General features: G+C 37.4%; 1 protein-coding gene across 2 annotated transcripts in view; it reads right to left on the bottom strand.

Moving 5' to 3' along the window:
* Window positions 1-917: 917 nt before the first annotated feature.
* ATAD2B (ATPase family AAA domain containing 2B) overlaps window positions 918-27,999 on the bottom strand; it is a 149,198-nt gene continuing 122,116 nt past the window's right edge. For both annotated transcript variants that reach the window (XM_004745890.3, XM_004745891.3), the window contains exons 23-28: window positions 18,124-18,246; window positions 15,233-15,370; window positions 10,987-11,670; window positions 7,180-7,307; window positions 6,724-6,852; window positions 918-4,400 (exon numbers count right to left, since the gene is read on the bottom strand). In XM_004745890.3, coding sequence (XP_004745947.1) covers window positions 4,359-4,400; window positions 6,724-6,852; window positions 7,180-7,307; window positions 10,987-11,670; window positions 15,233-15,370; window positions 18,124-18,246 — 1,244 coding nt within the window. In that variant the 3' untranslated portion in view covers window positions 918-4,358. The remainder of the gene's footprint in view (window positions 4,401-6,723; window positions 6,853-7,179; window positions 7,308-10,986; window positions 11,671-15,232; window positions 15,371-18,123; window positions 18,247-27,999) is intronic.

Here is a 27,999-nt window from a genome sequence, read left to right as displayed (position 1 = left end):
ATAAAAACAAAGTCTTATTCAAATTCAACCAGTTCCTCTTTACTATGATTTTTTTTTAAATGAAAATTAAGAACTTCTATTTTTTAATTTTATTTATTTATTTATTTATTTGACAGAGAGAGAGAAAGAGAGAGAGAGCACAAGCAGGCAGAGAGGCAGGCAAAGGGAGAGGGAGAAGCAGACTGCCTGTAGAGCAGGGAGCCCAATTCGGGGCTCAATCCCAAGACCCTGGGATCATGACCTGAGCTGAAGGCAGAGGCTTACCGACTGAGCCACCCAGGCATCGCAAGAACTTCTGCTGAGTAGGATGAGCATACTAATCTCAGGACATGAAAAGGTATCTCAAGGTAGACAGCAGAAACATGGGCAATCTAAAGCCAAGAACATTCTACTCCCATGAAGCAACAAGCCCCTCAAAATTTTGGTATGAAATCTTTCTCCATATTTCAACTCTATGTTCTATTCAAAGTATGCTGGTAACTACCTGATCAAAGAGAAAAACTCTGTAAAGTAAGTTAACGAAGTACCTGATTATTACTGTAGCAGTCTTCCAAATAGAAAAACAATTACCAGAAGTAATCTATTTGCTTTTATAGAACACATTTTAGACAGTCTTCCACTGAAATTAAAACCCCATTTCCTCAACATGTTGAAAAACTTTTAGGTAAAAAATACAGAGGGCTACTAAAATCTAAACGAACGCCGTAACCAGATTTGGGTGGGTGCTTAACGAACATCAACATGCCGACCAGGGGAGTTAAGATGGCAGAGCAGTAGGGGGACCCTATGCTTGCCTCGTCCCTCGAACACAGCTAGATAAACAAACATCAAATGCCCGAACCGCACAGCAGAAGAGTTGAGCTACGGCAGTGGCGCTGCATCTGCAGCCAACAGCAATCATCATCAGGCTCAAGAAAGACAGGTTTTTCTTGTCATCTTTATTCAAGTATTTCACAGCAGTTATATTACAAATTACAGTAAATGTTCAAAATTCCAGAATCAAAAATTAAATAATTTACTTCAAACTAATGTAAAATGAAGTCAAATGCAAAACATCAATTTAACACAATTCTAAATTAAACTATAAACCCAAAACAGACCATAGTTGATGAAGTCTACTTAATCTACAAAGTAGACATACATGACTGAAACCAAAAAGGACTCCCAAAATCTAAATAACTGAATGTACAAAATACAAAAGATGCAGGTACAAGTCCAAATTCAAGCTTACAATGTGATTACAAATTATAATTATAATAACAATGGCATTCAGCTACGGGACCTGACACCGAAGATACCTACTGAATAGCACCATAGCTGAACCAACTTAATCAAAAAATGGGAAGATATTACCACCCCACTCCCTAAAAATAAAATCCAGTAAACCTACAAATACATTGGCATATGAGAAAAATCAAGTCATGAAAGGACATAAAACAAAACAAAACAAAATTAATCACAGGTGAGATTCAAGCTCAAAACACAATTAACTCCACAGCCATCAGTTTCAACCCTAGTGCGGTTCCATCTTCAAAAAGCTCCTATGGTCCCCACAGCTGAGCATTAACTATTGTTGGGCTGTGCTGTGATACATATTTTACTGATCTGAGAGCAAAGTTTTACACAGGAGCTATCATTTATAATGCTCACAATAGGAAATAAGAACAGAGGTCAATTTGTACATATTTTTGCCAATGCTATACAGCAAAAATTAAGAACTTACAGAAAGGTAAACAAAACTGAGTCCACTTGGATAATTTCACAAGCTGCTTTAAACTATAGAACCACCAGATATCTGTAAAGTAAGCACAACTGGTATGTGGGTTGTTTTTTTTGGGGTTTGTTTTTTTTTTTTTTTTTTTTTTTGTGGGAGCAGGGGAAGGGGAGTGGAGGAGTTGATATAATTTCAGCAAATTTTTCTCCCCTTGGCATTAGATTGGCTTTCTCTTTAAGACCTAAACTGTTCAAAGTGGCAGTTCCTATCATACTGAGGTTGCCTCCTATTTCTCCATCTATATAAAGGTTAAAATAAAAAAAACTTGATCTTTTGGAAGCATTTTAATGCTGAACATAAATAAATTTCCCTTGTCAAACCTACTGATGGCTAAAATCTTAATTAACTGGTACAAATTTAGTAACCTACTAAGAACATGTGCGTTTTTTTTTCCTTTCACAAGTGCTGCTGTTACTTGAACAGAATGCTTCTGAATTAGAGTAACTGGAATAAATATTTAAAAAAAAATAGTGCAGCAAGAACCTGAGACTTGCAAAAAACCCTTTTAGCAGAAACTTGCTACAAAAAATCTGCTACATCTTATTTCATCAAATCTTTAAATTCTGTAACAATTTCCATCAAAATACAAAATGCTAATGTATTAGACAGTAAAATAGTCTGAACTGGTATGATGGTAATAAATACTAAAGAAAGCATGAAAATCCTCCCAATAATCAAATTAGAGGTTTCAAATAACCTCCCCTTTAAAATGGTTCATCGTTAATCGCACTTGCCCACCTTAAAAATACAGTGTGTCTACATGGGTAGCATCTTGAATTATATGACTAACTGAATATTATGAAAACTTCATAGACTAGGTATAAAGAAAAAAAAGTGGCATTTTAAAAAAATTAAGCTATAATTAGAAGGCGCAAAATGTCAATGCAAAGAAGCACTTAAGATTACTGCAGTAGCCTACGGCCAAAGTGTGTGCTCTGCTCTGGCGACAAACACACTACAAACAGCCAGGGACAAGGAGACAAGTACCTTAGCTTCAGCATGTAAACGGTGGCAAAGTGATTACAGGACTCTGTAAACACTATTGGTAACTAAAATACAAAAAGCTGAGGTAGCTCAGTATCTCTGCAGTAGTCCAAGACCATTTGCTCTAATTAAAACCCAAACTACATGTGTTGCATATATTGGAAAGACACACCTGCAGCTAACGGCTATAATGAATGAAGATATCAAGCCAACTTGTCAAAATTTCCTACTTTTTGTTTAAAAATCATCTGATAAAAAATGTCACTGCACTCCCTTTGCCTCTTTGCAACTGCCTAGACTGTGTCTCCAAATTTGTAGAAAGTTTTTGTAAAACTAGTAACCCATAATTAATTTTAGGTAAGTACAATTCACAGAAATCACTCAATAAGATCCAATCAAAACGAACAACTGTGAAGGTAAGCTTATGGTAAGGGATTTAAACATTAATACTGTTATTCAAGAACCATACCAAAGCTCACCTGCAACTATGCATAAAGAAAATGAATTTATGGAGTTTCTGACAAATTCCTCTATTCTGTCCATTGGCAAGTCCTGGCTTTAAAACAAAACAGTTAACAATTTACTATACATGAAATCATTCTTCTCTGGGAACTCAAACATGGATAACTATTAAATTGCCACTGAGAGAGGAAAAGAATGTCGCCATCTATCTAATATCTGATCATCACTGTCAGCAATACTGTAAAGTTTGTACGTTTTTTGGTGGGCTGCGTTATTATTTGTTGTTGTTTTATTATGTGTTTCTTAAATAGAAACAGACCATACAGGAAAACTTACCATTTTAATATATCATGTGGCTTAATGTCTTGATTTGAGTTTGGAAACAAGATAAGCATTTTATACCAAAACACTGGTTGCCTCTTAATGACACAGAGTATCAAAACTTATTTTCAAGGTTGTGACCAAAGAGACATTCTAATTCACTTGCTACAAACAAGCCCATTCCTTTGTTTAGCCTTATCTTTCTCAAATGAATTAAAAGGCACATTAAAGGCAGTTCTAAAGAGCCTAATCTCATTTCATCCAGTTTCTTCAGTTTCCCACCAGAATACACCATAGCCAACTCTAAAACAGGTTTCAGTCCATGACCCAGAGGAACAAATAAAAACAAATATGCTAAAAGGAGTAGAAAGGAGAAAGAAAACGAAACAAAACAAAAAAAGGAAACAAAACAGGTTGCCCACTGTTTAAACAATTCAACACAGTTAGAACTGCCCCATCCAGTTTCCTCCTGTTTGCTGGTCTGCTCCCTAAGAGAGAAGTCTCCAAAAGAGAGTGCACGAAAAGAGGAGCAGAAGTGAGAGCAGTTTCTGTAGCACCAAAATCTCCAATCTGTGGGGTTGTATTTTTTATTTGTGGAAAATACAACATGTTTCTGAAGTTCTGTTTGGTTCTTGTAGGCTGGTTGGTTTCAGGTACCTGAGACAATAGCACCAAATTCAACAGAGAGAAAGAATGAGCGAGAGAGCACTTTACACCAAGGCTCTGCACATAATTGGTGCAATTTGAAATTGAATGGCTCAGAAGACTGCTCTGTCAGGAGCAGATGGGAGAGGATAAACCACTCATCTTGAAAAGTTCATAGGAATGTCTCAAACATATGAACTGTTCTTTCCATCTCCTACAAGGGGAAAAAAAGTGCATGTTATCTAATATAGAAAAGACAAAATTATTAAGGGAAAATTCACTTTAACTTTTTTAGAGAAAGAATTTTAGATACAGGTTAAGCTTTAAGTATTTTCTGATTATAATAGCATAGCTGCTCTATAAGACTAGCTGCCCTAGATGCTTCCAAATGCCTCCTGTTTGATACTTAGACTAATGACGATGATGCTAATAACACTCAATGAGTACTTATTATGCCCGATATTGTACCAAGAAATTTATATACGTAAATAATTTGTCAGCTTATAAACAACAAAATCAGAATTTAAGTATAGGTAGCCTCACTCCAGAGTCAGCCCATCCTTTACTCATGTTCTCTCAAAGCAAAATAAATGTACTCAGTATAGTAAAACTTGAAGTAGAAGGCACCTGTTCCCACTGCTATTCACTCTTATCAGAGCTGAAAACAAAAAGGGCGGGGGGGGGGGGGTAGGGGGGGGGGGGGGGTTGCAGAAACAGTTGCTGCCATCACCACATGAAATGTCACTCACTGGTGATTCTGCTACAGATTCCCTCCCTCCCTGAAAAAGGCCCCTAGATTACAGGGTTCCAAGTCCCCTACGGAAAAATGTTTCACTGCTGAAGAGTATTCATTCCATTCAAGCTAATCAAATGTCAACTCATGCAAATAAACAAGTTCAGGAATTTTTTTAAAAAAAGGTCAAGAACTCTACCCTACACATTTCATTCAGATGGCCAAGTGTCCAACACATCTAAGACATCTGGTTTTTCTTTCCCCCTTTAAACAGCTGAAATTATATTCTACATCTCTGTACAACAGGCTAGATTATCATCTGATCAAAAAGTTCTCCTATTAGACCAATAAAAATGTTTCATTATATTGTTACTGAATAAGGAAAAAAGTCAGATTATAAAAAAATGTACAATCTGATCTCAATTTTAAGTATGTATTCACATACTTATACATATGTTATACACATCTAGATATTTTTAAAGGATAGATGATATCCCGTAAGATTAACACTGACTAGTTTCCTCTAGATTGTGGGATGTGGATGTGTTTTTATGTTCTCATTTGTGCTTTCTTATTATTTCTATATATTATATAATGACAGTATAGATTCATAAAAATGTTAACTCCTAAAAATGTGATTAGAAAATAACTTTTAAATGTTCTCTCTCCCTGATTCAAGTCCAATATTCCTTATTGAACATGAAAAATCATCATATCCTCTACATAGAAACCTTTAATATACTAGAAATGCTCCTTGAGAGCAGGAACTTTATAGCCCGAACATTTAGCACAGCATCTGGAACTACAGGCAATCAGTAAGTATTTAATAATCAGTCCACCAGATAAACAAACTAACTGGCAAATGAATAGGGAGTCTAACTCAGTCACTTAGCCATTTAGTGGGTCTACATTTGCCCAGATGACTTCAAAAAGCAGAAGTGCGGCTTAATGATGTAAATTATATAAACAGGTATAAACTGATGTTTATAAGGAAGAACTCACTATGGCCCAGAGCTCTCTAGAAACAGAACAGTTCAGGGCACCTGGGTAGCTCAGTCAGTTAAGCATCCAACTCTTGGTTTCAGCTCAGCTCATGATCTCAGGGTTGTGAGATCAAGTCCTTGGCTGGGCTCTGCGTTCACCTCAGAGTCTGCCTGAGATTCTCCCCCTCTTCCTCTCTACCCATTCACACACACACTCTCTCTCTCAAATAAGTAAGACCTTTCAAAAAAGAAAGGGAATGGTTCACATCTAAAGTGTCTAGCAAAAGGACAACCACTCCTTCATGCAGCCATCTCCTAAGACTAGATCTGATGAGTGAGATGACTTTTAAAGTTCTTTTCTAATCATTAATGGGGCGGCAAACAGCTCTCACTGCTCAGGCCACTCCTTTAATCAGCAGTGGCTGCCTAGGTAGCAGTGGTAAGGACTATGAGGCCATCCCCACATGCAGTTGGACAAAATGATACGTTCAGTAATGCTCAGCACGTGCTCAGATATGCTCACTAATAGGAAGGGATAAGAGAACTGTGACATGCCATTCTAGGTATCTGCCAACCCAGAACCACGAAGTGCTATTTTGATAAACAAAGAATCCCAGATTACTTCTGTCCTGAGACAAAATGATCCAGAAAGGATTTATTCTTCAGACTGTAACTCAACAAGTCTTCTAATCTTCAATCTTCAAAACATTCTTCAGTTACTTGGTGAAAGATATATACTAAAAAAAATGTTTTCCTCTTTTTTCCATTGGGACAAGTAAAAGCACGTATTTGTTTATTCTAAGGATAAACTGAGCACTTACCTCTATAAGTTGTGATTTGTCATAATCTTTACGATGACGATAGATGCATTGACTAAGAAGAGAATATAACCTCTCAAGTTGATCAACTGCAAGATTGTTGCTTTTATCTACCAATAAATCAAGCAATTTCTAAGAAAAATTAGAAGAAAAGAGAATAAAATGAAGTTTGGTTTCATTTTTACACTGAAACAGATGTATTCAAATGGCTCGCCAATATGCACCATAGGCTATGGTGTAACAGTGACAAATTTAGAAGATTCTAAGGATTAGTTTATTCCCAAGACCATTCTCTAAACCCCTCAAAACACACATACCTCTTCTTTTACTAGAAGCCTTAAAGCACTTGTATTCCTAGGTAAAGTAAGAGATTATCAAAACTAGTTTTACTCAACTGCCTACAAACACAATAAATCTCTTTCCATTCATTTAACACTGACTGGGAATAGCAAAGCTTACCTTCAATCTCTCATGATCAACTATAAGAGGCGGCACAGGCTCAGACGGCTCTTCTGGAACCAGTTCCAGGCTTGTTGTTTTTGCCTGGTCTAAAATTAACTTACGGTATTTCTTTACTTTAGAAGCACCTACAATTGAAAAAAAAAAAAAAAAGCACTGCAGCAAACTATAAATTTTTCTACCCACCACAAAACTTTTTGGAATAAGGGTATATGCTGTAAATGATTTTTTTTTTTTTAAGATTTTATTTGCCAGAGAGAAAGAGTACACACAAGCTGGCAGAGAGGCAGGCAGAGGCCGTGAGAGAAGCAGGCTCCCTGCCAAGCAAGGAGCCTGATGTGGGACTCCATCCCAGGACCCTGAGATCATGACCTGAGCCGAAGGCAGCGGCTTAACCAACTGAGCCACCCAGGCGTCCCTGTAAATGATAATTTTTTAAAATAAGTAACCCAAATTGAAGAAACTTAAACCACAACTATGAAAGCCAAGTTATGTTAGAGTATCATATAATAAACAGATCCTCTTAAAGGAAGAGAAAAGCAATCATCACCTCTAAGCACTAACCTATAAATCGTCTTTACTCTTTTTACGATAGCCATCATTTTAAAAGTTAGAGCTTTCAGAATTGGAAGAGGGGAAACAACCTAGAAAAGCAGATACTCACACCAAGTGAGGCCAACCTGTCTATTTCTGTTGCAAGTTAAAAACAAAAAGAAACAAAAAAAAACTTCAACACTAACTGAAATTTATTTTCTCTTTTACACTGTCCAATTTTCTTTTCTTTTTTTTTTTTTTTTTTAATTTGACAGAGATCATAAGCAGGCAGAGAGAGAGGAGGAAGCAGGCTCCCCACTGAGCAGAGAGCCTGATATGGGGCTTGATCCCAGGACCCTGGGATCATGACCTGACCCGAAGGCAGAGGCTTTAACCCACTGAGCCACCCAGGTAGGTGCCCACTGTCCAGATTTCTATTAGAAATTTATCTGGTTTCTAACTTTTTTTTTTTTACATAAAAATATAAGCCCATTTAAAGTAATAGGGCTGGTGGTCTTTCCTATCTCAGAGTGAATTACACATAATCTAATTATTTTGCTTCCAACAACATACTGAGACCAGCTACACTGAAAAAAACAAAAAACAAAAAGCACCCCAGAAATCTGGAGGTGGCTGAGCATAATTTGACAGCACCAGGTACTCTGAGTGATAGAGAGGGCAGACAGGCCGTAAGACTTGTGATCCCGTAGGTAGGCATCTCTAAGAAAAAGCCAAGGTGGGGCGCCTGGGTGGCTAAGTGGGTTGGGCTGCTGCCTTCGGCTCGGGTCATGATCTCAGGGTCCTGGGATCGAGCCCCGCATCGGGCTCTCTGCTCCGCAGGGAGCCTGCTTCTCTCTCTCTCTCTCTCTCTCTCTCTCTCTCTGCCTGCCTCTCCGCCTACTTGTGATCTCTGTCTGTCAAATAAATAAATAAAATCTTTAAAAAAAAAGAAAAGAAAAAAGAAAAAAAGAAAAAGCCAAGGGGGAAGGAATGCAAAGACAAACTCAAACTGTTTGAACTTTGTTGTTGTTTTTTTTTAAAGATTTATTTATTTGTCAGAGAGAGAACAGGCACACAAACAGGGAGATTGGCAGGGTAAAGGGAGAAGCAGGCTCCCTGCTCAGCAGGGAGCCAGATATGGAACTAGATCCCAGGGCCTTGAGATCATGACTTGAGCTGAAGGCAGACGCTTAACCAACTGAGCCACCCAGGCATCCCTGTTTCAAAACCTTATAGCGGACCTGTCCCATCTCATAAACACTACGGAGAACCTTCCCCTTCCCTCCTGTGTTAGTTCTCTTACTCCCATGCCTTTAAACATTTCCCTCCAATCAATGCTTGCTATAAACAGTAAAAGAACCAAAATATTGCCTTGGGAAACATATACCTCCATATAGGAGAGATATTTTATATTTCAGACAGCTTCTAGAGTGAAAGTTTTTATTTACAGTTCAATTAACATATGCTAAGAGTTTTGTTAAGACCTTCTGTTCACATTACCAAATCCATGGACATCCAGGAGACTGAAAACTTGCATTAGGTAACCCTGCTCTGACAGAAGTGAAAATGTCAGGTAAAGCTTTTATACAACAAATTTATAAAGTTTTTAGATAACCAATTGAACATAATATTAATTTAAACCTTTTTTGCAAGCAACTAAAAATCTCATAGTGAAAGAACATTAAAAAGGACTCCTCACCTTATACCCAAAGTGCTTCATCAGGAAGATCTCTCCCTTTCTCCCTATTCTGTTACTCAACGCTAGCTTTAAAACATGTTTTAAATTCTATCATATGATAAACACAAAAAAATAAATAAATATCAGAATAAATACTCCCCTTAAAACTACCTTCTATTATTAAATATTGAAGAGAAAGAAAAATTCTCAACAGGTAGCATTTAAGAACATGGGCGCCTGGGTGCCTCAGTTGGTTAAGCGTCTGCCTTCAGCTCAGGTCCTAATCCCAGGGTTCTGGGATAGAGCCTTGGCATCTGCAGGGAGCCTGCTTCTCCCTTTCCCATTCCCCTGCTTATGCACTCTCTCTCTGTCAAATAAATGAAATCTTTAAAAAAAAAAAAAGACCAGTATACACACATATTCTTTATCCATCAAGATAATTCTAAGACTTTGAATAATTATCTTTCTACTTCCTACAACTGCTAGAGGGCTCAAAAACTTGGAGCAGGGTGCCTGGGTAGTACAGTTGGTTGGGGAGCTGCCTTTGGCTCAGGATTCGGGAGTCCTGGGATCAAGTCCTACACATCGGGATCCCTGCTCGGCAGGGAGTCTGCTTCTCCCTCTGCCCCCCTCCTTTTTCATGCTTTCTCTCAATCTCTCTCAAATAAAGAAATTAAAAAAAAAAAAAAAAAAGTTGGAGCAAAAAACTATTCCCACATAGCCCTGATCCCAAGCTAAAGCTAGATTCTAATTTACCCCATCCCACTATGGGCTAAAGAATGATAAACAAAGCAGGACTAGAAATTCCCAGGCCCCCTGTTCTGCTGCTGCTTAAAGGAATCACATAGCCATAGGAAGGCGGGAGCTAGCAGGGTGCTCTGAGTCTGCAAGAACAAGGCAGATCTGACAGCACAGGTTCTACTGCTTCTTATACCACCGGTTTTACAAAACAGTGGAGCCTCTTAGACTCAGCATCCCTTAGATTCAACTAACAGTGAATGCCTGGAATGAATACAGCTCCGTATGTGCCAGGCACAAAAAAGAGGCGATTTATGTACATGACTTATTTAATCCCTACAGTGACACCACTCTGAAGTTTAATTTAGAAGATGAAAAAAAAGATTGGAGAGCCTAAGTTACCAGCTCAAAGCCACATGAAAATAACAAACAGGAGAGGTAATTTAACTTGAATGTACATGAGCATAGGATACCATAGAGTATCTAGTATCCAACTCTTCTCAGCCAAGCCTACCTCACCCCAATCATTCTTATTAGAATTCCATCTTCTTAACACCTGTGGGCTTACTCAGCCTTTATCCATAAATCCTTTCGGATAGGGATAATAATCAGGTGGGAGGCAAAAGAGTAAGCAGCCAAGAAAGAGATGCTTTCTAGACCATAACCCTCTGAAATTCCTACCAACATTTACTAGGCATGAATATGCACACTTTCCTAGGGAAAAAGATTAAAGTTTAACAGATTCTCAGAGGGGTATAACTGCTTACCAACTAGTGCTACTGGGGACCAAACAAAATATGCCATTAGTTAACTCTGGAATTTAAAACTTCAATTTTTAAAAAAAATATTCGCTCTACCTTCTTTATCCAATTCTGCATCTTTAACCTCCACTTCGGGGCTGGGTTCTAACTTCTCATTACTGCTACATTCCAGGGCATCTAGTTTCTCAGGATCATCTCCATGATGTTCATTCGAAGTTTCTGGTTTTTCTTTTGACTGGTCCTCTGGGACAATCTTTTGTTCAGAACTACATTTGTCACCACTACCACAGAAAGAGACTACTTCAGCTTTGCCATTCTGACACTCCAGAACTGGTATTCCTTCAAAACTGTCAGTGGAGGCCTCACCATTTAGACAGCTTCCTTTAAGGAAAGGCTCTTTCCTAGATGTCTGTTCTGGATTTAGAGAACCGCTGCTGTTGACGAGCAGAGACTCATTGGAACTTTCCTCTTCAGTAGATGCAAAGTTCTCCTTCGTGCCCGCTCCATTGTTAAGCCTCTGCCCCTGGTCCATGTCCATGATGTCACATGATGATTCGTCATTGGTCATAGAGAGATCTCCGGTCTCTTCGCCATTTTCTTCATGGCAGTCAGTGCTTACCTCAAACTCTCCATTCTCTAGCAATTTCCTGTCCTCTGTATGGTTCTCGTAGTCTGCAAATTTAGTGTCCTCTTCATCTTTTTTTAAATTATTGACTTTCCTTTTCTTAATAATTCCTTTACCCCACTGTGATCGCCGCCTCGATTTTCTTCGAACTCGAACTATTTTAGAGAGAAGGAAAACAGGTATATAGAACTTGGAGTGCAACACTTGTTTTACAAATGTTCACTATACTAAGACCCAAAAGAAAATAAACCCATACTGGTTTAACACACAAGAACTACTTAGCTCTTTTTTTTCTCTTTTTTAAAGATCTTATTTATCTATTTGACAGAGAGAGAGATCACAAGTAGGCAGAGAGGCAGGCAGAGAGAGAGGAGGAAGCAAGCTCCCCACTGAGCAGAGAGCCCGATGCAGGGCTCAACCCCAGGACCCTGAGACCACGACCTGAGCTGAAGGTAGAGGCTTAATCCACTGAGCCACCCAGGCACCCCACTACTTAGCTCTTGAAATCCAAGCTGACTAATCCTCACAACCTACAAGGAGAATGAATATGAAGTCAGTGTTGAACTCTGAAGGATGAAAATTTTTTTTTAATTGAGTATAAGTTTACCCAGCATTAATTTTTTTCTATTATCCTAGATTCTACTTTATAGCTAACAGCCAGGGGCCAAGCATATAATATGTAGGGAATGACCAACTACATTACCAGGCTACCTAGAAAATTGAGGGCCACAGCCCCAGATTTCCAACAAGAAAATGAGTGCTTTGCCAGCAAAATCACCCCAAAGCTCCTAAACCATGGAAGAAAATGAACACATGATCCATTGTATCAAGACAGAACTGTTACAGATGTCCCACAAATAACTATCTACTGCCTCTCCTTCCAGAGGAGGAATCACCCACAGAAAGTACAGTAGTAAACAGAAATCCTACAAAGTTTGTAGACAATTTGGTTAGACAACTGTTAGCCTCCTCTGCTATAAATGGTTCACCAAGCAGATCAAGTGGTTACACACTTGTTATTTGAAAATATGTAAAAAGGGGGGGTGCCTGGGTGTCTCAGTCAGTTAAAAGTCCAACTCTTGATTTTGGCTCAGGTTATGATCTCAGGGTCCTGAGATCGAGCCCCATGTTGGGCTCTATGCTCAACCCGGGGTCTGCTGGTGCCTCTCCCTCTGCTCTTCCCTCTACTCTCCTTCAAATAAACAAACAAAATATTTAAAAGAAAAGAAAATATGGAAAAAAGTTAAGCCCTCTGCTATCAAGGCAGCAACAACATTAACAACCACTGAAAATATCAGTGATGTAAAAAGGAAGACCTACAGAAGCTGTAAAGACTATATTCATCTCAGACACTGGGGAGGGTATGTGCTATGGCGAGTGCTGTGAATTGTGTAAGACTGATGAATCATACACCTGTAACCCTGAAACAAATAATACATTATATACTAATTAAAAAAATAATAATAATAAAAAAAAGAACACATTCATCTCCAGATGCCAGAAACCATCATGAGCTTTAGGAGTACTTCCAGTAACAATGGGCCCAGGAACCTTTAATTCCCCATATATATGTTTACAAATTTTTCATCCTTTCAACTTTAATCCTTACTGAGTCTCTTTAGAGACATCCAGGTATTCACAGGAAATTGACAAATATTGTCTTAAATATTACTTTTTTTCTTATCTAAGAATAAATCTACAAAAGGGTCTCTGAAATGATTTCCCAAATTCAAGTTATTTTGTCACTTGGTTCAAAATAGATTTTGTCTTCAAAAACAAATCATGAGAATCATCTCTCCATTCCTATTTCCCCTGCTAATTTCTATTTTCATAATTTATACTTACAGGGTAATTGGAGAAGAAATTTGTTACTAGTTTACTGTTAAAAGCTGTATATAAAAGCTAAAGTGATGGGCATTTGTAAGTATTCCATTAACTATATGAAAAACTAATCTAGTCCACATTAAAAGTGAAAAAAAAAATCAGCCTGCTCTTTCTCTAAAAGGTAGAGCTGTTAGGTTTTTACTGACAATCACTCCAAACACTGTGACCTCACTTATTCTCCAGCAACACAATCATAAACAGTTCCCCTTTCTTTCCTCACTAAGCCATCTAACTCTACAGCAAGAAGCAGCTAAATTCTATTCAATCAAGAGCCAGCTCAATGACTTGATCTGTGGGCACTAAGTAAAGGCTTAGAAGGCCTAACAAAGCTTCATCCCAGCTAAGAACAAAGAAAATGTTCTCATTTGAGAGAAGGTCAAATTAGAGATACTTTTCTCCTCTTTATATAATTATTTCTAATTGTGAGTATGGTAAAATAAAAAAAAAAAATTAATCATACAAGCTCCAAAAGAATGGGAATTTTGGTTTTAAGCACTGCTGTATCTCTACAGCACCTGACATGTGGTAGTAGTATCCATTTATGGAACTAATCTTTCATATACTACTTCCTTTTACAGAAGCACGTTGTCTGAAAAACCAATATGGGGACACAATATTTAGAGTCAATTTTTATAGCCTCTTTGAGCTTATTTTCAAAACTAAAACCTTATGAAAGCAACTCTATCTTAAGGATATTTAGATTTATAACTCAAGTAAATTAATGTGAAACAGGCAAATGATGAGTCACATATGCCATCTACTGGTAAGAGAAAACTAAACTCACATTTGTAGATTAAAATAACATTTAAATGTTTAAAGGAACTTAAACTGCTTAAAGCTAATTTTCAATGGGTTTTAGTAAATATTTGTATCAGGTGCAGAGAATATACAGGATTTCAAGGTTAAAATTCGAGTGCTACATTACATAATCCAGGTCATGATCATGATCCAAGATACTACATCAAAGAGCTTTAATCAATTTCATGGAACCAAATGTACTACTAAGTCCTTCAAATTTTCTCACATATGAATGCCAAATACCACAGAGAAAAGAGCTGAAAAAAAAAAAAAAAAGAATCTGATTCATTCATTCAAATGCAATGCTATTGGTGAAAGAACATATTATAGCCAGCTTTACTGAGAGTTTCAACAGTATGACCACCTTTATACCAGAACAGCATATATCTTCCAAGGGTGGCTATCTTCAGCAAACATATGGACTATATTAGGAAAGTGCTGTGTTCGTTAACATTTGTCTTTCAGAAATCTTATAAATCAGCATGAATGAGCACAAGTGACAAAAACCTAGAACAATGAATTTTCCCTTTCTAAATACATCTCACTTAAACAAAACTAGATTTAAAAGGCTGTACAAATTATTTATTTATTTATTTATTTATTTATTAAAAAGATGTACAGAGGAGTATCTGGGTAGCTCAGTTGTTAAGCATCTACCTTTGGCTCAGGTCATGATCCCAGGGTCCTGGGATCAAGCCCCACCTCGGGCTCTCTGCTCAGTGGGAAGTCTGCTTCTCCCTGTCCCACAACCCCTGCTTGTGTTCCCTCTCTGTCTCTCTTGGTCAAATAAATAAATAAAACCTTAAAAAAAAAAAAAAGAAAGAAAAAGAAGTATCTCCTGAATTAGGCCCTCTTTCTCTACAGTTAGAGAAGTATACTTCTATCCCACCACACAAGTTCTTCACCTCTGGATAGAGAAAAGATGAGAAGACCTGTGAGAACACAGCAGCACCTAGTCTGTGTCCCCAACTCCTAAAAAATCTGCATCCTTCTCAGCTCTTCCCACTACTGGATAACATGGTCTCAAACACTCACATGCACATTTATTTGCAGAGTTGTGCCAGACATCCAATGGATTTCTTTGTTTGTGCCGAAATGCCTCTTCAACTCTAGTTTCAGTCTTCCGAGCTCCAGTGCCATGAGGATTTATTTGTTCTGCTGTTACCGATAAGCCTGCGGGCAAAAGATAAGCAACACCTATTTTAATATTCCCAGCTACATAAACCAACATGGTTTTAAAAAAAGTCTGAAATAAAGAACTAAGTTTTAGTCATTAATTACACCTGGACAGTTTGTAATTCAGATGAAAACAGTATCTTTTGTTTAAAGATGAGAAAGAAATTAGATATAAAATCAAAAAGAAATAACCCAGCAGGCCATGCGGAACACTTAATCCCCAAAGGAACCCTATGTTTACTCGGCTTAATTTGCAAAGCCACACAGTCTTATGACTGTAAGACAATGATAAGATTTTTTCTAAGTTACTATTTCTGCCATCTTAGAATGTATAAGTGTTTGTTGGGTCTTTAAACCTCATTCACTCGAACTGTTTTCATCTGGTATTAGGTGCCTGTCAAACCACACTGCAGGAAGTTTGGTTTTCCTACACTGATCTTCCTAAGAGTAACCACTCCATCTCAATTTCCTTCACTAGACTTGTTTCTTCTGTGTGGTCATTAAATATTGATCTTTCTCGGGGTTGTCTCTGGAATCCCTTTTCTTCTCACTCTGATCTATACCTTCTACCAAAAAGTATCACTCATGCCTTCGGCTTCTATCATCATTACATAATAATTCCTAAATCCACATGTTTAGCCCAAGCACCTCTTGAGCTTCTGATCCCTATACCCAACTTCCTATTTGGTATCTCCAATTGGGTATCATAAGATGGGTCAAATTAAAGCTAACTAGTTTATCTTTCCTCAACAAAAAACCCGTTCATCCCTATCTCTATAAAGATATTCCCTACCTCTACTGATAGTATTAGCATCTACTAAGTATTAAATCAGTCATATGAGTAGCCAATTTTGACTCTTCTTCCCTTCACAATAGCCTCCTCCCCTGCCCCAATTTACATTTATACCATTCCCTCTTCGTAATAATTAAAACTCTGCACAACTCCAACATCTTTTTTCCCCCAAAAGCTTTAACGAGGTACAACTTACACGACAAAAAAAAATCACTCATTTTAAGCATACAATTAAGTGATTTTTAGTAAAGTTACAGAGCTATGCAATCACCAGAGAAATCCAATTTTAGGTAACTACCCCAGGCCATCACGAATCTACATTTCGTCTCCACAGATTTGTCTTTTGTGACTGAATTCTTTCACTTCAGGTAATGTTCCTGAGGTTCATCTATGTTGTACCATGTGTCAATAATTTGTTCCTTTTTATGGCTGAGCAGTATGCCATTTTATGATATACCATTTTGCTTACCCATTCACCAGAAGATGGACACTTGCATTGTTTCCAGTTTTTAGTTGCTGTGAATAGTCTTTGTAAGTGCATATGTTTTCATTTCTCTTGGGCTGTTTCCAGGAGTAGAATCATGGGTCGTATAGTAAATGTTATACTTAATTTTTTAGAAACTGCCAAACTGTTTTCCAAACTGGCTCCAACAGTTTCTTGACTAGTCTCTCATCCTCCTATCCTGACATATTGAGACCTTGCTATTTCCTGCTGCCAAAGTAATTTACCAATTCATTTCACAGTTTAAAATATTTCAGTGACTCATACTGAGTATGGCAATGGTTCTCAAACTTTAGTGTACAAAAAAAACACTTGAATAGTTCATTAAAGTACAGATTTCTCAGCCTTACTACTCTCAGAGAATCTAATTCACTAAGTCTAATAAGCTGATGTGGGTATTAGGCACACACACACTTTGAAAAACACCTACCTACAGAATAAAGTCTTAAGCTCCTCAGCATTGGCATCGATTCATTCAAATATTTATAGGATAGTTCTAGGGACTGCAGTAGAGCTACAAATAAGCCATTCATAATACTTATATTCCAAATAAGAAAGAGAGACACAAAAAAAAGACAAAATGCCATGTGCTATAGTGGCCAGTGCCTATATTAGATTAGGTAACCAGGGAAGGCCTAACAAAGTAGGAAAAAAGCTTCTTAATTTCAGTGTTCTTGACTCTGCTCACCTTTATTTTCCACCATTCCATCAAGCTTCATCAATACCAGTTTGTAGTTCTTCAAATATACCATGTTATTTCATATCTCTGTGCCTTTACACATGCTATTATCTGCTGTGCTTACAAATACCTCCTACTCCTCTGTCACTGCCTCCCTTCTTCTGCTCCACTAGTAACAACACTCCTTTATTCATTCCCCAAACTCTAGACAAAATGCTGGGATCCCTAAAAAGAGGTCTTTCCTCTGTGCTATAAACATGTTCGACCAATTAATACATCTCAACAGTACTTGATTTGTTTTATAATTCTGTCTCCTACTAAGTGAGTTCCTCAAGGACAGGCTTATACACTGAATGAACAAACCATATTTGCTAATTCTGTTAATTTTATATTAATAAAACTACACATATATGCCAACAGGGAAAACACAAACTGTATTCCTAAAAACTTTTAAAAAGTAAACCCTCTACAGATATGAAAGCCTATAAATCCTTTAAGAATAAGAATCAAAAATTAACAGATCTACTCCTACAAAAAAAAATTTCACTGAAAAGAACTTTCTGTAATTTGCACTGCTGTACTTCCTAAAACTGTCACAGAAAGTAAAATTTTAAAATACATTTGAGAATTTGCATGGCACATTAGTATCAGGAATATATAAAGTCTATGCCTCAAAGGAGATTATTTTCATAATACCAGCAACACTAAAGAAACATCATTTGGTAACACTCAGTGATTTCTTGGTCTTCAGGAGCAAGCTCATTTCCATAACTCACCTCTTTTTATTCTTGCTTCCTTAATTTCTTCACAGAGTTTATTAAATTCTGGATCCAATTCTGCTGCAATGATGGCATGTGCAGTGTCCTTCAGGGTACAAGCCCTGTGCCTAATTATTTTATCTGTTAAAAAAGTTGGTATACTTGAAATAACATAAACAAAGGGCATCTTAAAAAGAGAAAGCAAAGAATACAAACATTTAAATAAAACTGTAAAAAGCATTTCAAGGTGAGAAACAAGCTCATTTAAATGATGAGTAAAATATGAATATAATACACCACTTAGTCACCTTGATAATTCTCTGAAAACTGTATTTTTTAGAACTTCAAAGTACAGGTGACCCTTGCACAACAGAGGGTCAGAGGTGCCAAATCCTCACATAGTCAAAAACCTATAACTTTGACTCCCCCCAAAATAGTAATAGCCTAGTAATAGCCTAATGTTGACCAGAAATCTTACAGGTAACATAAATAATCTATTAACACAAATTTTGTATATTAAATGTATCATATACTATATTCATACAATACAGCTAGAGAAACGAAAATGTTAAAAAAAAAATAAGAGAAAATATATTTATAGTACTGTACTGAATTTACCAGAAATAAAAAAAAATCCATGTGTAAGTGGACCTATGTAATTCAAACCTGTGTCCTTCAGGGTCAATTGTACAAGGCCTATTTAACAACTCATTATCTCAAAGATACAAAGCTTTATTTTGTATTTTTAAAAAACAAAAATGTATGATGTTCAATAAAAAAATGTTAAGAGATTCAGAGGACATTAACCATATGTCCAGCATCAGAGTTGTCACAGATAAATACTGAGGATCAGAGAATCTTATATAATTTTCTCCATAAGTTAAAACTGGTCAAAACTGTGAAGAAAATAATATACCCTGAAGATAATACACCCTAAGTAACAGTGACCTATTAAAAAACCTAACAGAAACAAAAAAATACAGCAAGACACTCTAAGCTGAAGACTGCTAGACAGTGTAAAAATCACAGATAAGGGGCGGGTGGCTCAGTGGGTTAAAGCCTCTGCCTTCGGCTCAGGTCATAATCCCAGAGTCCTGGGATTGAGCCCCGTGTCAGGCTCTCTGCTCAGCGGGGAGCCTGCTTCCTCCTCTCTCTCTGCCTGCCTCTCTGCCTACTTGTGATCTCTGTCAAATTAAAATAAAAATCTTAAAAAAAAAAATCACAGGTAAATCAAGAAGGGAAATACACACACCCGTCTACCTGGCTAGGTAAACTACAGCTGACACTTGCACGGAGTCTCTGGTTTACAGTAATCCAGAAGCCCCTATTCATGAACAGTACAACATAAAAAGTACTTCTGAGAGCTATGCAGCTCTGAAATACCAAAAGGAAAGGGGTGCCTGGGTGGCTCAATTGGGTAAGCATCCAACTCTCAATTTCATATAGTGTCGGGCTCGCACTCAGCCAGGAGTCTGCTTGTCCCCCTCCCTCTGCTCCCCCCACCCCGACTCCTCTAAAATAAATAAATAAAATATTTTTTAGAAATAAAAATAAAAAAATAAAAATCAAGTAAATATATCAAGGTCACTTATTTTACAAAGTGTCAAGAACTAAAACCCCAAGTCTCAAAATAACATCTGCTTTTCAACCCTAGTAAAGGCAAAAAGTATAGATGGACATTTTTTTGTAACTGCTCTTATGAGAAAGCCATAACAGTTCATGGTGGAAATCTTACAAAAATACATAACACTCAAAAGGCAACACTGGTATATTTCCTTGCAACACATTTCTCTAAACATTCATTCAATAAATAATGGCAACTGTACCAGAACCTGAGCCAGGTAACGCTACATGGTAATGAACAAGAGAAGTCCCCACTTCGAAGAAAATTTTCATATTAGTATAGGACAGAGATGTTAATCAAATAATCCCTCATACACACATATAAACATTTCCCTCACCCTTCCCACATCCCCCCAAATCTTGAGTAATGGCTATGAGGAAAACCCACATGGTATTTGGTGTGGGGGTAAATTTGAATTGGACAAGTAAGCAAAGGCCTCTCTGAAGAAATGGAATTTAAACTGAGACTGAAAGCACGCACTGGAAGCCACCTGAAGAGTGGGGGGTAAATCAGCGTAGGTTCAGAAAATACCATGGGAGAAAGTTCTGGAGTAAAAAGATCTTAGAGATTTCAAAAAACTAAAAGGCAGCCTCTGTGGTTAGAATACAAATAAACAGGGTACCTGGTTGGCTCAGTTGGTTAAGTGTCTGGTTAAGTGTCTGTTCAGCAGGAAGTCTGCTTCTCCCTCTGCCCCTCATCCCCCTTGTGCTTGCTCTGTCTTTCCCTCCCTCTCTCAAATAAATAAATAAAACCTTAATTAAATAAAAATAAAAAAGAGGGGCACCTGGGTGGCTCAGCTGTTAAAGTGTCTGCCTTCGGCCCAGGTCATGATCCCAGGGCCCTGGGATCAAGCCCTACATTGGGCTCCCTGCTCAGCAGGAAGCCTGTTTCTCCCTCTTCCACTCCCTCCTGCTTGCGTTCCCTCTCTTACTGGCTCTCTCTCTCTCTCTCTCTCTGTGTCAAATAAATAAGTAAAATATTTTTAAAAATTTTAAAAAAGTACAAGAGACAAATGGGAATCTGACTATTTAAAGGACTCAGACTTTATCTAAGAGCAATGAAAAGTCACTAAAAAGATCAGAACAGGGAAGCAACATGATTTAAATGAAGATCTTCAAAAGCTCATCTCTAGGGGCACCTGGGAAGCTCGGTCAGTTAATCAACCATGTCTTGACTTTGGCTCAGGTCATAATCTCAGGGTCATGGGATCAAGCCCCACATCAGCACCGAGTCTGCTTGTCCCTCTCCCTCTGATCACCCCTGCTCAGGGGCGTGCACGTGCTCATTCTTTCTCTCTCAAATAAATAAATAAATAAATAAAACCTTTTTAAAAAAAGAAGATCATCTCTAGCCATTACCTGGGAACTATTCTGAAGGGGTCAAGAATAAAAACAGGGAACATAATCAGAAGAAGGCTCTTTTTTTTTTTTTTTTTTTTTTTTAGTGAGAGAGGAGAGCAAACTGAACGAGGGTGGAGTAAGACTGGGGGTGGTGAAAAAAAGATTACAGACTTGAAATATGTTCTCAATAATGCAACTTGATGATGAAGTGCAGGGTGAGGTATGGATCAAGGATAACTCTCTAGCTTCTTGCATAAAAAATGGGAAAATGGAAGTAATACTTATAAAGATATAAAAAAATTAGAGAAAAAATTGAGAGGGAAGGAGGAAAAATGTCAGAAATTAAAGAGTTTATTTTGATATGTGTAAAAACAAATATCCAAAGGAAATAGCATAAAAATATGAAGGTAAATGAATATAGGTCTCAAGAATCTATGACCAAAAAACCACAACTGTATAATCTGAATTTATTATTTAACATTCTCTTCTTCCCTAAGTCTTAAAAACAAAAAGGATATATTAGAGATATTAAACTCCACATATTTAAAGTATACATTTGATCACACCAAAGAGAATAAAACATATTGGAATAAACTTAACCGAAGAAGTAAAAGACCTGTACTCTGGAAACTACAAAACACTGAATAAAGAAACTGAAAGTGATACAAATAGATGGAAAAATACTACATGTTCATGGATTGGACAAATTAATATTGCAATCTGCAGATTCAATGCAATTCCTATCAAAATGCCAACAACATTTTTCACAAAACTAGAACAAAGAATACCAAAATGCACACTGAACCACAAAAAACCACAAGTAGCCAAAGCAATCTGAGAAAGGAAAACAAAACTGGAGGTACACAATTTCAGATTTCAAGATGTACTACAAAGCTGTAAGAATAGAAACAGTGTAGTCCTGTACAAAAACAAGACACGGGGATCAACAGAATAGAAAACCCAGAAATAAACCCACGCTTACATGGGCAATTCATCTATGACAGTAGTGACAAGAAGATACATGGGGAAAAGACAGTCTCTTCAACAAATGGTGTTGGGAAAACTGGACAGCCACATGCATAAAAATGAAACTGGACCACTTTGTTACATCATACACAAAAACAAACTCAAAATGCATTAAAGACTTAAGTGTGAGAACTGAAACCATAAAATTCCTAGAAGAGAACACAGACAGTAATTTCCCAGACATTAGCCTTAGCAACATTTTTCTAGGTAAGTCTCCTCAGGGAAGGCAAACAAGAGCAAAATTAAGCTTCTGAGACTATGCCAAAATAGACCATTTACTTTCACTGTAACTGATGTGATTAATTTGTAAGGTTGTTATTTATTTTCCACTTGTTCCATTTGCTCTTTGTTCCCTTCTCCTCCTTTCTCTTACTTCTTTTGGATGTGTACTTATATTTGATCCCATTTTATCTCCTTGTTGGTTTATTAGCTCTAACTATTTGCTGCACTACTACCAGCCCTCCTCGAATTTAAGGAGTATTTCTTTTCTCTGGTCTCAGACAGTTTCCTCCCAAGTATACACCAGTGTTCAGCTCAAGACAGGAAGAAGATCTTCTGCAGATATCTAGAGTGCTCTCTGTGCAGCTTTCTTTCTGCCCTGAGAACTCCACCTGCTTTGACCTCCTTACATTCCCAGCTCTGTCTCTGTAATTCAGGTAGACTTCCAAGTCCTGCCTGGGCTCTTTCTTCCTTCCTGTACCACAGTCTGGAAATTCTCCAAGCAACTACAGTGCTCAACTTATTTGTTTCTCATCTTTTGGGGAACACTATCCTTCATTTCCTGATATCTAATGACTTCAAAATTGTTTTTTCACACATTTTATTCAGTTTCTTTCACTGTTTCAGGTAGGAGGGAAAATTCAGTTTCTTTTACCCATCATAGACAAAATCAGAAGTTTCCTGGTAACTTCAAATATTGAGAACCAAACCATAACGATATGTAAAAATCCAAACTAGGATGTAACTTAATTTTTCAAAACTATTACTCTACTGTTAGAAGTTTTAGTTGCTCCAAATTTTAGATACTACACAATAAAAACCTAAATTAAACATCCTTAGAAGTAGTTATACTTTCAAGCTGATAATACAATGTTTGTGGTGCATGTGATACCACAATTTTCTGCCACTGGCTTTCTACCCCAGCTTGAAAAAGCTAAGAAAGAGAGAAGTGAAAATATAAAGCCATGTATCTGACACATTATCAATCTAAAATAACTCAGTGGTCTTTCTTTTTAAATGTATGCCTCCCACCCATATTCCATCCACACTTAAATGGGAAATGAATGAATGAATGAATGAACGCATGAATGAAAAAAAGAACCATAAAAATTTCCCGCTGGTCTGAAGGATAAGGAATTTATTCTGAAGAGCATCTGCATTTATGAGGAAATAGTATTTTTCATGTGACTATCATTGTAATTATTTTTAATCATTCTTAGCTTAGAATTGTGTCTATGTTTATACACAGCAAAGAATCATAAGCTTATAGAACATTAAAACCAGAACAGATGTCATGTTTTCAAACTTCATCTTTTTTGAAAGGTGGGAGGGGGTAATCTTAGAACCTTATAAGCATGTGATGAAAATGAAAAATTATACATGTATACAATTTCGGATGCTGTTCTATAGACTCTCATGGACATCAGACTTAAAATCCTTGTTTTAAAATGTTAAGTTATGTATTTACTACTTCTTTTGTCTCATATTTATGATCTTAAGAATCTCAAAATCCACATAATATGAAAGTAATAAAAGCACAACGAAAAAACCACACACACTGGCTCTGAGGACAGAACTCAACCCATTCAGTTGTTCCATATAAGATTTGTGGATATGCACACTAAGTACGTAACCTCTGAGCCTCAACGCCCTTATATCTATAAAATAAAGGTAGGATCACCTACATTTTTGGGGCAAACTGATGAGTATCTATAAAATTAATTGAATTACTACTTTCCTCAACACCCCAAAACCAAATAATCCTGTCAAGAAATGGGCAGAAGACATGAACAGCCATTTTTCCAAAGAAGACATACAAATGGCCAAGAGACACATGAAAAAATGCTCAACATCACTCAGCATCAGGGAAATACAAATCAAAACCTCAATGAGGGGGCACCTGGGTGGCTCAGTGGGTTAAAGCTTCTGCCTTCGGGTCAGGTCATGATCCCAGGGTCCTGGGATTGAGCCCTGCATCAGGCTCTCTGCTCAGCGGGGAGCCTGCTTCCCCCTCTCTCTCTGCCTGCCTCTCTCCCTACTTGTGATCTCTGTCAAATAAATAAATAAAATCTTAAAAAAAAAAAAAAAAAACTCCAAAAACCTCAATGAGATACCACCTCACACGAGTCAGAATAGCTAAAATCACAAGTCAGGAAACAAGAGATGTTGGCAAGGATGCAGAGAAAGGGAAACCTTCTTACATTGTTGGTGGGAATGCAAGCTGGTACAGGCACTGTGGAAAACAATATGGAGGTTCCTTAAAAAGTTAAAAACAGAATTACTCTATGACCCGGGAACTGTACTACTATTTATCCAAAGGCTACAAACACAGTGATTTGAAGGGGCACCTGCCCCCCAATGCTTGTCGCAGCAATGTCCACAATAGCCAAACTGTGGAGAGAGCCCAGATGTCCATCAATAGATAAATGGATAAAGAAGATGTGAGGGGTGTGTGTGTGTGTGTGTGAAACAGAATATTACTCAGTCATCAAAAAAGCAAGCAAGCAAGCAAGCAAGCAAGCTTACCATTCCATCATGCACAGAACTAGAGGGTATAATCCTAATATAGAGGGTATAATGCTAGTAAGTATAGTGCAAAGTAAGTCGATCAGAGAAAGACAATTATCATATGACTTCACTCACATGTGAACTTTAAGAAACAAAATAGAGGAGCATAGAGGGGAAGGGAGGGAAAAATAAAATAAGATGAAATCAGAGAAGGAGACAAACCATAAGAAACTCTTAACTATAGGAACACACTGAGGGCTGTTGAAGGCGAGGCGGGTGGGGGGCTAGGGTAACTGTGATCAGCATACAATGAGCACTGGGTGTTACATACAACTGATGAATCACTGACCTCTACCTCTGAAACTAATAATACACCATATGTTAATTAACTGAATTTAAATAAAATTAAATTAAATTTAAAAAGAATCACTGCTTTTATGAATGTAGTAACTATTATCAATGCGTCAGTGTATCTTTTGTATTTTGGCAAACAGAAGTACATTAGCTGTCCTTTTCCTATAAAATTATTAAGAAAGATTAACATTTTGGGATGCCTGGGTGGCTCAGTGGGTTAAAGAAAGATTAACATTTTAAGCAAAACTAATTTTTATGGGATAATTTTTCATCTCAAATTATTTCATAAAAAAGATATTTCGTGTATTTACTGGCTCATATCTCCATTATGTTATCATGTCTCCACTTTATAATTTCTATGTAATTTGAAACTCCTTCAGTTAGTACCTAACAAGAGAACAACTGATGAAATTTACTCACTGGCCACATTTACTAAAAACATGCTCCATACATACACCTGCACAGATCCTGTTCCCAATCAGCTTAGAGTTGAACACAAGGTATAAGGATATGTGAACAAGTAACCACCTCGGGCCAAGGGAGCAGGTGGTGGAGAGGTAGGTAAAAACTGTCTCAGAAAAGTTACACAGTGCTAAAAAAATAAAAAATAAAAAAAAAATAAAAAAAAAAAAAAGAAAAGTTACACAGTGCTATGATTCCAAGATAAAGGGATGACTTATAACTGGAAGGACATTAAAAAAAAAACAAAAAAAAACTTTCACGAATGTAGCTTTTAGTATTCCTTGAAGGGTAAGTGGATTTTAAAAGATACATGTAGTTTTAAAAACAATGTACTCTATGTAACTTACACCTATAAAACCGGTTTACAAAGAAAAAGCTATACACTCTCCCAAGAGGGGCAATACATTTAACAAAGGTACCATAAGTTCCAACAGTAAGACTCGACCTAAACTGAGAAATGGGACCTAAATTTCCTAGGAGAGGATTCCTCCTAGGCTTCTCTTTCTTCTCATCCCGTATACCACCTCTATGATCTCATTCACTCCTACACGCTGATAACTCCAACCAAGTTTTTTGCCCAAATGTCTCCCAAGCTCCAGAACTGTATACACAACTACTACTCTGCAATATCTGTTTTATCTGAGTGCACCAAAAGTTAACTCATACTAACATGTCCGAAATTAAATATAGCATAATGCCTGTCAACCTGTTCCTCCACTCGTTTCCTCCTTATAGTCCTTAACCACTCAGACCAAACACTCAGAAATCATTCTCGATTTCTGTCAGTCACATCTAATCAATCCGTCACTAAGCCCTCTGTGTTCAATCTCACTAAGCCTACTACATAGGCTTTAGGCATCTTCCAGGCCAGAGCTGTACATTTCCAGCACTGACCACAACTTATCCGTAAGAGAGTATCTCACACATGGGTGCTCAGTAAATGGAGACTTGGTGAGAAGGGGAATCAATTAATTTCCATTCACTCTTCCACCCGATTCCACACTGTCCCACCCTATTCTCCAGCCACATTCATTTTTTTTTTTTAGAATCTTGTACACTACTTCTCTCGGCCTGGAATGAATGCCCTTCCTAACCTTAGTCATTTCTGGGTAGTGTCTTCTCCTCTGTGCTCTATTCATACTGTGTACGTATTTCTAACAGAGACCTTATAAAACTGCATTATAATCATCTGTGGTCACTTCAAGACAAAATTTTTAATTGCCACTTCTATGCTATCTCTATACCTTAATAACCTATTATAATTACAGGGGCACCTGGGTGGCTCAGTTGGTTAAGCATCCGACTCTTGATTTTGGCTCAGGTAACGTTCTCAGGGTTCTGGGATTGAGCACCATGATGGGCTCCGTGCTCGAGGTGGGGTGGGGAGGGGTTCTGCTTGAGGATTTCTCTCCCTCTCCCTCTGTTCCTCTCCCATTCATTCTTACTCTTGCACTCTCTCTAATAAATAAATAAATCTTTTAAAAAAATAAATAAAAATAAGTAGAGCCTTTAAAGAGGTAATTAAGGTAAAATAAGGTTGCATGAATAGGCCCTAATCCAATCTGTGTCCTTATGTGAGAAGAGGAAATTTGGATAGAGACACCAAGGGTTTGTGCACACAGAGAAATGACCACATGAGGGCACAGCAAGAAGGTAGCCATCTGCAAGCCAAGGAGAAGTCTCAAGAAAAACCAAACCTGCTGACACTTTCATTTAGGACTTGGAGCCTCCAGAACTGTAAGAAAATTAATTTCTGTTCTTTAAGCCTCTTTAAGTCTATAGCACTTTGTTATGAAAACTCTCTCAAACTAATACCATAACACATAGCATAATGTCTGCCACAGAGCAATTATTCAACATGTATTACATCTGCATATCTCTACCGTTAAGAGACAAGGACTATCACAATCATCTTTGTATTCTAAGCACCCGGTTCAGTAACTAGTACATGGTACTCACAAACACTAATAGAAAATATTAATGGGTTTGGCTGAAGCACAGCCCACAGAGGGCTCCAAAAGCTAGGGTAAAGCTGTGAGCTTTTTTCCTAAGCAAACTGGTACAAAACAGAAGATTCTGAGAAGACTACAAGACTAAGTCTGAACTTTCACCAAAATGAGCTCAATGGTCTGTTTGTGAATGAGACTGGGGGCTAGAGAATGTATTGTCTACAAGACAAAGAATGGGGAATGGCTTAACATATACAGTCCCATAAGATAATAATTAGGGTCAAATATCTGAGATACTAGTTACATTTAGAACTATAAGTTAAAATCCTTCTGGCTAACATATTTAATTTCTGTCCACATCATCCTCAAGGGAGAGAATCTGGGTAAACACTTAGGCAACATGGATAGCTTC

Source organism: Mustela putorius, unplaced genomic scaffold, assembly GCF_011764305.1.
Source record: "Mustela putorius furo isolate JIRA1106 unplaced genomic scaffold, ASM1176430v1.1 tig00000281_pilon_pilon_pilon, whole genome shotgun sequence".
NCBI lineage: Eukaryota > Metazoa > Chordata > Mammalia > Carnivora > Mustelidae > Mustela > Mustela putorius.
This window is presented reverse-complemented; position numbering and strand designations above follow the sequence as displayed.